General features: G+C 42.9%; 1 protein-coding gene across 9 annotated transcripts in view; it reads right to left on the reverse strand.

Annotated features, from left to right (window-relative positions):
* Nucleotides 1-12,065, reverse strand: part of stau2 (staufen double-stranded RNA binding protein 2) — a 459,368-nt gene that overhangs the window by 298,851 nt on the left and 148,452 nt on the right. For all 9 annotated transcript variants that reach the window (XM_038809615.1, XM_038809614.1, XM_038809617.1 and 6 more), the window contains one exon: nt 1,350-1,509. In XM_038809615.1, coding sequence (XP_038665543.1) covers nt 1,350-1,509 — 160 coding nt within the window. The remainder of the gene's footprint in view (nt 1-1,349; nt 1,510-12,065) is intronic.

Below are 12,065 nucleotides of genomic sequence, written 5' to 3' on the forward strand. Positions count from 1 at the left end.
ATTTTCAAGATTGGAGCAACCCTGCCATTACTTTCTTTATTAGTTAACCATGCTGCTGCTAAAAAGCTTTGCTCATACTACTTCATCTTACTAGTATTGAGATAAATCCTACTAATGCTTAACACACTATACTTGTGGTAATAAATCTTACTTAAAATTAAAAGGTAGAAGATAATACCCACCGGCTACTGATTTGTTCCTTATTATTAGCACTTAATATTTTTAGCGTTTTTAACTTCCAGTTGTTGAGACTCAGTCACTAAGCATCAATATTCATTCGCTAATCAATCTGAGTTGAATTTAAAGTAACAGCACGTTTTCTATTTCTTAACTCGGCTCTGACTCTCTAACTCTGACGGTCAGAACTCTCGCCATTTCACATGCTGTTTTTATAACCCCTCTGCCGTCAGAACTCTCGCTGTTTTTACAGACCCTCTGCTGTCAGAACTCACGCCATTTCTCACGCTGTTTATTTAACCCCCCTGCTGTCAGGACACTCGCTGTTTCTCGGCTGTTTTTACAGCCTCACCGCTTGTAAGCGCTATATGTAAGGGATGGGTTAATTCTGCTCATTGTAAGGATTGTTGGCAGCTTTCCAGGGCCATGATGTTTACTGGAACATGAGGCACCAGATGTCCAGACTCAGGTGTTCTCATGTACCTTGCTGACTTTCCCAATTGCTTATCTTATCTATTAAGACTTATTTACTTCACTGTATAAAGATCAGGCTTTTTTTGCTCATTCGTTGGACTTCGCCTCGGACCCGAGTCCAACAGGTACCAGGAGCCGAATATCACAGCCGCCACCGACCTCGGGATCCCCGACGAGCAGATGGACGTGAGATTCTTGTGTTACCTTCTTATTTTATATTATTTTTATATTATATTTTCTGGCCCCTCTGCTCTCAAAACTCTTTCTGTTTCTCACACTGTTTTTATAACCCACTTGGCTGTCAGAACTCTTGCTGTTTCTCATACTGTTTTTCTGGTCCCTCCACTCTCCTGCAGTTGGACTCTAACAATGGGTTTCTGCACCTTGGGCAACAGATGGCAAAAGGATTGCCGGGTTTTCTGTTCCTGATCTCTGTCAAGAACAGACGTAGGCTCAACTGTGAAAAGACTGCTGGAAGTTATTGTCTAGACATACAAAAGATGGCCACCACTTCACTGATGTATCAGACTGCTTCCCAAATTGATTGTATTTTACCCCAGTGAGAACCAACACCTAGAGTAGAAAACTTGAGAAATATGGGGGGAAACATATTGCTGTTAAATCTCCAACACTCTTAAGGCAGAATGGCTTATGAAACGAATGCAGCTAATATAGAGATTCAGTTCCAAAGTATTTACCTGAAGTGCCTTTTCTGGAATAGGCTCATCGCGAAGAGTTAGAAGTGCTTTCATAGCAGCATTATGTCTAGCAGCTTGACGGGTCCGTCCTTCTCCAATAAATTCTGTATTCCCCACAAGCAGCTGGACGTAAAATAGTTTGGGAGTTGGATAATGGTACCTGTGTTGAGCGGGAGCCAACAACCATATTTAGACATGAGAATAATTCACCTTGCGTTTGTTAACAATGATCACTTTATTTCACCTTGCAGCTTTTGTCAATTTTGAGACAATTAACAATTAAACAATAGCTAGCTGTTGCCAGCTGGTCTTGTACTTGTAACTGTAGATAAAACAAAGCATTTACTGGGATGCCAGAAGGAGGGCGTTTCCAAGCTTGACCAAGTTGTCATGGGAGATAGCCGGTGGGGACTAGCATTTCCCCCATATGGAGGAAGGTAAATTAAAAAAAGTCAGATGCTGTCACACATCATAAAAAATTAGAAGGGAGCATTCAATGGAATGCAAAACATTCTTGCCTCAGTGTTGATTTAGTATTTTAACCAATTTGAACTGTGCAGTTCTATTTAAAATGTTTTACATTGTTAGCGCTCAAAGTATGTGAAAAACTGATTTGTTACAAAATGCCAGTTATTTGCAGACAAAGAAAAGGCTTTGTCACCAGCATATAGCTTCTTCCAGGCAGATCTTAAATTTGGAAAGAACGAATGAAAGATGTAGTTCAGATGGAAGAGTGAATCCAGAATAAAACAGAAACTCCGGGAATTTTTGAATGGTGCAGTGTGCATGTTTGGGTGTTGGTGGGGATGAGTGGGCTAAAGGGTCTTTTCAAAGGACAAATTACCTAATCTGTAACTATCTTGCGAATCTAGGGGTGGAAGTAAATGCCCTCCTCCTAGGTGGGGGTATTTAATTGGGCAGGAGAATGCCAGGTGGGTATGCCCTTCCACCTCTGCTCCAATTATTTTTTTTTGGGCGGGGTGGGGAGGTTCATGGCCTTCCTACCCTGTTGCCATTTGAAGTCTTTAAGTGGGCAATTATTACCACTGCTCCCGCTGGCACTGCCTGCAATGGACTGCTGCTGGCCTCTGATTAACCAGCAGTACGGGGGCTGGGCGGGGGTGGGTTCCCTCTCCCAGAGTCCTTGATCCAAAGGAAGGCCCACCATTGCGAGGTACTTAATAGCATCAGGTCCTCCCCAAAGGAGGCAACACAGCGGAAACCTGGTGGGCGAGACCCCTGTTCCTGTTGCCTGCGTTAAATACCACTCTCAAACTAAGTGGATGTTGTTACCAGTTAAAATTGATTTAGTGTGAGTGGGAAGGTTTCGCACCTTCACTCTTCATCATTATTACACACCCTTGATAACGTAGAGGTAGTAGAGTTTGCGCTTGGCACAAACAAAATCCTTGAACATTCTGGTTTTTATGCCTCACCCATTTTTACACCTTTAGCCATTTGAACATAAGAGGAAATCTACAAACTACATTTTAATCCAGTCAATGGTCAAAATAATTATGGCAATTGAAGATGCAAAATATAAACTAAATGGAGGATTATGCTGGAAGAGGGATTACAAATGCAAACATTAAACTATTGGTTTACTTACCAATCTCAAATTACTTGTGGTTTATATTTTAGGCCACAAATTGAACATTTATTGTATCCAATATGTCCCCTGTTGCATACTTATTTTATATCATGCATATGGACACAAGTTGCCTCTCTGTTGAAAGAGCTACCCATTAAATTCAATATACACAGGCAAACCTAAACTCATCCAAAATTCTCTGCTGTTCATATCCCAATTTGCAAGTCCCATTCATTGTGCTTGCTGCGTACACTGGCTTCTGGACTGGCAACAGTACAATGTTAACATTCTCAGCCTTGTTTTCAACTCCCTCCATGATCGTATCTCTCCCTATCTCCACAATGTCCTCCAGCTTGAGATCTCTGCACTCCTTCAATTATGGTCCCTGGATCCTTTCTTCACTCTACTACTGCTGGCTGTGTTTTAGCTGTCAAGATTTGAAACTAGGAAATCCTTCTCTACAGGTGAATTTAAAGAGAGCAACTTTAAATCACTCCCTGCGAGTTCTCCCAGTGAGCCAGAGAAGACACAGCCAGAGTGAGGCACAGCGAAGAGTGAGTTTGGGAATTCAAAGCTGGTTGGGGAGGATGTGCTTTTTATCCCTGGTAAGTGACTGGTAAGTAGTTTTTCTTCTCATTTGTCTATTTATTTATTTATTTTTCTTTCATTTTTTGGAATTGTAGTTGTATAAGTTAACCTAAGGTTTAAGACATGGCAGGAGATCGCAGACGCATGTCATGCTCCTCGCGTGCGATGTGGGAGCTCAGGGACACGTCCACTGACCTTGGCTGCTTCACGTGCAAGAAGTGTGTCCAGCTGCAGCTTCTGTAGCCCGCTTTACGGTTCTGGAGCTGCGGATGGACTCACGTTCGAGCATCCAAGATGCGGAGGAAGTCGTGGATAGCACGTTTAGCGAGTTGGTCACACCGCAGGTGAAAGTTACTGAGGGAGATAGAAAATGGGTGACCAAAAGACAGAGCAAGAGTAGGAAGGCAGTGCAGGTGTCCCCTGCGGTCATCTCCCTGCAAAACAGGTGTACCGCTTTGGATACTGTTGAGGGAGTTGGTTCACCAGGGGAAGGCAGCAGCCAGGTTCATGGCACCGTGGCTGGCTCTGCTGCACAGCAGGGCAGGAAGAAGAATGCCAGGGCTATAGTGATAGGGGACTCAATCGTAAGGGGAATAGACAGGCAGTTCTGCGGACGCAATCGAGACTCCAGGATGGTATGTTGCCTCCCTGATGCAAGGGCAAGGATGTCTCGGAGTGGCTGCAGGACATTCTGTGGGGGGACCCTTCCCAAAAAATGGGATGAGCTATTGGGAAGGGTTTAAACTAATATGTCAGGGGGATGGCAACCGACACAGGAAGTCGGAGGGAAGTAAAACGGGGCCAGAAACAAAAAGCAGTAAGGGGGAAAGTGTGATGCACGATCAATTGCACAAAGACGAGAGTTGAATACAACTGAGGCTTTATTACTCTAAGATATGTGGCCTCAAACAGCAGCTGGCGAAATGGTTGCTGTACAAGGAGCACACATATTTATACTCCGCCTATTGGATGGAGCCAGCAGGCAGGGACTACCCCCGTACCTGTAGTACAGGGTCTTACCACACATCTCCTAATATATACAACAGTGGTGATTACCACAAAGTGTAAGGCAGCGAAGCCATAGTCAAAAATCAAAAAAGGGCCACAGTCCAAGGTACAGTGATTGAGGAGAGTGTGAAAAGGGAGGTGGCCAACACAGGATAGAGGGTGTTGAACCTAAATGCACGCAGTATACGGAACAAGGTAAATGAGCTTGTTGCGCACATTGAAATTGGCCGGTACGATGTTGTGGGCATCACAGAGACGTGGCTGCAAGGAGATCAGGGCTGGGATCTAAATATCCAAGGATACATGTCCTATCAAAAGGACAGGCTGATCGGCAAAGGGGGCGGGGTTGCATTGTTAGTAAGGAATGAAGTTAATCGATAGCAAAGAGCGATATAGGATCAGAAGACAGAGAATCTCTGTGGGTAGAGTTGAGGAATCGCAAAGGTAAAAAGACCCTGATGGGACTTATGTACAGGCCCCCTAGCAGTAGACAGGATGTGGGGCAGAAAATAAATCAGGAGATAGAAAAAGCATGTAAAAAGGCAATATTACAATAACCATGGGGGACTTCAATATGCAGGCGGATTGGGAAAATCAGGTTGATAGTGGATCCCAAGAAATGGAACTTATGGAATGTCTGAGAGATGTTTTTTTGGAGCAGCTTGTGACAGAGCCTACTAGGCAACAGACAATTCTGTATTTGGTGATGTGTAATGAGGCAGACTTGATTAGGGAACTTAAGGTGAAGGAACCCTTAGGGAGCAGTGACCACAATATGATAGAATTTAGCCTGCAGTTTGAGAGGGAGCAGCTGCAATCAGATGTAACGGTATTTCAATTAAATAAGGGTAACAACAAAGACATGAGGGAGGAGCTGGCCAGAGTTGATTGGAAAAGGAGCCCAGCAGGGAAGACATTGGAACATCAATGGCAGGGGTTCTTGGGGGTTATTAGGGAGGAACAACAGAAATTCATCCCAAGAAGGAGGAAACATGCTAAGGGGAGGACAAGGCATCCATGGCTGTCGAGGGACAAGGACAGCATAATGGCTAAAGAAAAAGCATACAAAGTGGTGAGGATTAGTGGGAAGCCTGAGGATTGGGAAGCCTTTAAAAACGAGCAGAGGACAACTAAAAAAGCAATAAGGGGAGAGAAGATAAAGTATGAGTGCAAGTTAGCTAGTAATATAAAGGAAGATAGGAAAAGATTTTTTACAATATATAAAAGGTAAGAGAGAGGCAAAAATAGACATTGGACCACTGGAAAATGTGGCTGGAGATGTAATAATAGGAAACAAAGAAATGGCAGAAGAACTGAATAGTTACTTTGCATCAGTCTTCACAGTGGATGACACCAGTGGGATGCCAGAACTCCAGGAGAACCAGGGGGCAGAGGTGAGTGCAGTGACCATTACTAAGGAAAAGATTCTGGGGAAACTGAAAGGTCTAAAGGTGGATAAGTCACCTGGACCGGGTGGACTATACCCCAGGGTCCTAAAAGAGATAGCTGAGGAAATTGTGGAGGCATTAGCGATGATCTTTCAGGAGTCAATGGAGGCAGGAAGGGTTCCAGGGGACTAGAAGGTAGCTAATGGAACACCACTGTTTAAGAAGGGAGGGAGGCAGAAGACGGGACATTATAGGCCGGTTAGCCTGACTTCGGTCATTGCTAAATTTTGATTAAAGATGAGATCGCAAAGCACTTGGAAGTGCATGGGAAAATAGGACTGAGTCAGTACGGGTTTATCAAAGGGAGGTCGTGTCTGACAAATCTGTTAGAGTTCTTTGAGGAGGTAACAAGGAAGTTAGACAAAGGAGACCCAGTGGACGTCATTTATTTAGATTTCCAGAAGGCCTTTGACAAGGTGCCGCATAGGAGACGGTTAAATAAGTTAAAAGCCCATGGTGTTAAGGGTAAGATCCTGGTATGGATAGAGGATTGGCTGACCGGCAGAAGGCAGAGAGTGGGGATAAAGGGGTGTTTTTCAGCATGGCAGCCGGTGACTAGTGGTGTGCCTCAGGGGTCAGTGCTGGGACAACAACTTTTCACAATGATCTAGAAGAAGGAACTGAAGGCACTTGCTAAGTTTGCAGATGAAACAAAGATCTGTAGAGGGACAGGTAGTATTGAGGTAGCAAGGGGGCTGCAGAAGGATTGGATAAGTTTGGAGAGTGGGCAATGAAGTGGCAAATGAAATACAATGTGGAAAAATATGAGGTTATGCACTTTGGAAGGAGGCCTTTAGACATATACTATTTTCTAAATGGGGAAATGCTTAGGAAATCAGAAGCACAAAGGGACTTGGGAGTCCTTGTTCATGATTCTCTTAAGGTTAATGTGCAGGTTCAGTCGGCAGTTAAGAAGGCAAATGCAATGTTAGCATTCATGTCAAGAGGCTAGAATACAAAACCAGGGATGTACTTCTGAGGCTATATAAGGCTCTGGTCAGACTCTATTTGGAGTATTGTGAGCAGTTTTGGGCCCCGTAGCTAAGGAAGGATGTGCTGACCTTGGAAAGGGTCCAGAGGAGATTCACAAGAATGATTCCTGGAATGAAGAACTTGTCGTCTGAGAAACGTTTGAGGACTCTGGGTCTGTACTCGTTGGGAGTTTAGAAGGATGAGAGGGGATCTTATTGAAACTTACAAGATACTGCGAGGCCTGGATAGAGTGGACGTGGAGAGGATGTTTCCACTTGTAGGAAAAATGAGAACCAGAGGGACACAATCTCAGACTACAGGGACGATCCTTGAAAACAGAGATGAGGAGGAATTTCTTCAGCCAGATGGTGGTGCATCTGTGGAACTCTTTGCCGCAGAAGGCTGTGGAGGCCAATTCACTGAGTGTCTTTAAGACAGAGATAGATAGGTTCTTCATTAATAAGGGGATCAGGGGTTATGGGGAGAAGGCAAGAGAATGGGGATGAGAAAACATCAGCCATGATTGAATGGCGGAGCAGACTCAATGGGCCAAGTGGCCTAATTCTGTTCCTATGTCTTATGGTCTTACACCTTTCGGCCTCTCTACATCTCTCCTCTTTTTGTCCGCTCTTTAAATCCTATCTCTTTGAATATGCTTTTGGCTAGGCGTAGTGCATAAATATTTAAATTTTGACAATAGGATTGGATTAACATTAAGGTGTCAGTGAAGATTCTGGGAGTATCGATGAAAGTAGCTGAGAAGACATTGAAATGGTATGGTTATCTGTTGCCGGTGGGGGGACCGGTGGGTGGGGGGGGGGGGGGGGGGGGGGGGGGGGGGGTAGGAGGAGGAGGAGGAGGAGGAGGAAGAGAGAGAGAGAGTGAGAACACAGGAAATGTGGTGTGGCATGTGATGGAGCTGGGACTGCCAGAGGTAGAATAGATGACTGACATGAAAAGATGGAGAAGAATGATGAACCAGCTTGGTGATGACTCCATGTAAAATGGGGGAAATGAAGAGAGGAGAAAGAAGAGTAGAAGGAGAAGAACGGAAAGAGGAGGAAGAGAAAGAGGAAGAACTGGAAGAAATATCATCAATTTTCTGACGTCTGGGTCTCTCTAAAGTGCTAACAATTTCCTGTATTTTTGTTCAATTTGTCCAAACTTTGTATCCATCAACTAGTCAGAAGGTTACAGCAGCAAGCATTTTTGGTAATATTGGCAATTTTTCTTTTTAAATGCATATCACATTTCTCACCTTTTGACCATTTGTTGCACACAAAACATTTCTATTTAGATGAAGCGTTGTGCTGAGAGATTCAAAAGCAATGTATTCTCATGAGACACTGAGATGAAATGTGGTTAACATGCTAATCGGCTGTTGCTTCTCCCAGAAATCAAACAATAAGTGATACATGAGGAGGCCTGGGTATTTCAAAAGATATCTCTGGCTTTTGTGTAGGAAAAAATTTCAATATCTGTCAATCTGAAAAAAGGACAAGCTTTGTTACATAGTGGAGATATAGTTGGGCTTCTGGCAGCAGGACATTGGACTGCAGGGATGTTGGCTCCACCCTGGGCAGTCGGGCAGGGCACCGAGGGATTATATTGTTTAGGTTAAATGGGATACTTCACCAACGTGGGAAAGTAGTGATTTGTATATTATTATGCAAGTTATATCTGACAACATATGCCTGCATTTTGCAACATATTGCTATTACTTGTAAAATGAAAAGTTCATAATTGTGCAATCCATTTATTATTCAATACTTTCTTTTTATTTTGATGACCGTATGGATATCTACATTGTGAATGATGATTATTTGTTTTATTTATATCATCACGACAATTCGGCACAGGCCACCATGATGATTTTTCAATAAATCAATTATCTATCTAAGTGAATCTGATTAGAACTGCTGTCTTGTAAGGGGCAGCACGGTGGTGCAATGGTTAGCATTTCTGCCTCACGGCAGCAAGGTCCCAGGTTCGATTCCAGCCCTGGGTCACTGTCCGTGTGGAGGTTGCACATTCCCCCTGTGTATGCGTGGGTCTCACCCCCACAACCCAAAAGGATGTGCAGAGTAGGTGGATTGGCCACACTAAATTGCCCCTTAATTGGGAAAAAAATAATTGGATACTTTAAATTAAACAAAAAACTGCTGTCCTGTAGATTCATCATAACTGTGAAATAAAACAACTTTACAATTCAAACAAAGCATTGCCTCACCTACTTTAGCCCAAATCTGCCTTCAGCGAGATTGAAGAGATATGTGTGCGAAAGACACAAATATCCAGATCACAAAAGGGGATTATTGTTACATTCTCGAGTTATGCTATTGTATGAGTAGGTATAGGACAGTGTGAGTCAACACTCACTGAATAAGATGCTTAGATCATTTAAGGGAGTGACTGGCTTCACTGAACTTGAGAAGGTATGTAATAGGACTGAATTTGTTACAGGTGCTTCCTTTAAATTTCATATCAATCTAAAGAAAGTCTATAAATTATTCTAGTGTTTCACATTCTGAATAGTTTCTCATATTCTGGCACAAGTAGCCAACTCTGAAATCAGTTGCAATCTGAACTGTGTGGTCTTTTGCAGAAATTCTAAATGACAGTAAGCTGGCTCACGTCAGGAACATGTTTCATACTGATGTAAATTTTAATTATGGTAGAACCTCAGAGATGTCGCCAAGCCTAAACCAAACTCGAATTCCTGTGAATTTCTAGTTTTAGAGAAATTTACATTATTGAGACAAGTCTACAGAGTCTCAATTATGGTGACTAGCTTTCTCAATGTTCTACCCAACTCTATTATGGAGTCAAAATCCTTTCCAACTTTGCATGTGATTCATTTTCACCCTCGCACTCATTTTTTCCAACAGATTTTCAATGATTTCATTAACCTTTTGTGAAAACTGTCACTGTACCAATTATCAGTCTTAACCATATATTTAACTGCGATAAAGAGTGATCCAGACTCAAATCGTTAGCTCCATTCTCTCGCCATCGATGCTGTCAGACCTGCTGAGATTGTCCAGCATTTTCTGTTTATATTTAATTATGAATACTGGAACAAATTTTAAGCAGTTATAATTCAGGTCAATCATTTCTAAAAACTCATTATAAGCTAACCTGCCTTAAAGAGCCCTTTAATGACGTGTATGCGAGTGAAAGATTACTCTACAGAATTCAAAACAGTCTTTTTAGTGCTCCTCCTATTGATTGCCATTGTGCTCGAAGTGAATGAAAACATAAACCAGAAAGGCATCAATTAACTTTTATTTACTGAGTCAATTTGAAAGTTAAAAATAAAAACACAAACATATAAAAAGCACTATGAAAATAGAATTCATAATTTTGAGACTATAATTAGTTTCTCAATGCCTAACCCTTTTGTGATAATTAAACATTATAAATGACGGTCTAACCTACAAAAATAGTACGTTTTTGCTGTCTTCAGGGTGCTCAAGTCATAAAACTGTGAAAACACAGCATGCAGCCTGGAGTCATTCACTTTTCTCAGTTGCTGCTTAAGTCTTAGGTTTAGTTTAATGGTAAATGTTTTTCAGTGTTGTCACTGGGATTTCTACTTGTCCATGAATAGTATCTGGAAGAAGCACCTTGATTTATATAACACAAGGGTGAAATACTGCTAATTGTGTCTGTCTTTTACATGGCTGTACTAGGAGCAATTAGGTGGTGAACTCATTTATACATATATATGCCTCTGACAGCAAGGGCAATTAGGGATGGACAACACCCAAATCCCCCAAAAAAAATCATTTAAAAAAAATTCTACTGGCATCATTTGAGTAATACAAGTAGTCTAACAGTGCCATTGCAGGAGTTAGTTCTCCTACATTAAATCTCAAACTCATTTCTGGGTTTAATAAAGGTGGAAGGAGGATGGGGTGGTGGTGATGGAGTCAGGTAAACATCATTCTCCCAGAGGCTGGGAGTCCCTCATTGTCATCAGCGTCACTGTGGAGTGGGGCCAGCTGTTGTCAATGCACCCACCAGAGACCCAGGATCAGAGAGGCTTCCAGGTCAAAGGTAAGCAAGGGTAAGATGTGGGTTGGTGGCTATATGGGGGGCAGGAGAGTTGGCAAAGAAGATAGAGAGTGTAGTTCCCAGCGCCAACCCCCCCTCTCCCCCCAGAAGGAAGGCCTTCCACATGGCTTCCTGCCCCAGACTTAATTGGTTCAGAGGCGGGAAGGTGGCAGGACCTCCCCCATCCTCCCTACTCCAACACCCTCCCATCAGATTAACCGCCACCCCCCCCCCCCCCCCCCCCCCCCCCCATCTCCAAAGTTGCCTTGGGGAGGGCATTAAATTCTGTCCATTGTTTCTTAACATAACGATGAAATGCATACAAATTAAATGAACACATTTTGGTTTGCATGCTGTTTTGGGTAGGTTCTAATGCTATAAAAGATGACTTATTAACTTTAGAGATTTTTTGAAGAGGTGGCAGATGTTGCATAATTTGTAAATCATCCCATATAATAAACATCTGAGGCATGCATAAACTGAAATACATCCGATTGCCATTTGGTAGTTCAGAACTTGAATATTGCTTTAAAAAGGCATATGCTATTAAACCTTTTCATTTTGCACTCATCAGGGCAATTTGCAATAATACCAAACTGTAAAGGGAACAACAATTTATACTGCAGGAGAAAAAAAAGGCCTAATTTGTTGGCAAGCAGACTCTGGATTGGTAGAAGCGTTGCCATGGAGAATGCACTAGTTGCACTCTCTTTTGGGTGGCCCTCTGTGCCCATTAAAAGCTTCCCCTCAAGATTGTGCTCCCTCCCCTAATTTTTCAGACCCATCCCCCATCCCCATCTCCATTCGCTGGGGGCTGCTCACCAAACTCCCAGATTTACCTTTAAATCTGGGCTCCATCAAAATCTTCTCTGGGAGTGCCTGTAGTCCCGGCATTGCTAGTACTACAGACCTGCCGGCCAATTTGATATTTCTAGATGAAGGTAGAAGTCCCACTGGAGCATTAATGCTGTTCCCAGCATAATATTCCTGTGGGGAAGCCAGGTGGGCAATTCTTCGGTGGAGGTGCAGGGAATAAGGTAAGCTCTACTCCTA

This window comes from Scyliorhinus canicula, chromosome 10, assembly GCF_902713615.1.
Source record: "Scyliorhinus canicula chromosome 10, sScyCan1.1, whole genome shotgun sequence".
Lineage (NCBI taxonomy): Eukaryota > Metazoa > Chordata > Chondrichthyes > Carcharhiniformes > Scyliorhinidae > Scyliorhinus > Scyliorhinus canicula.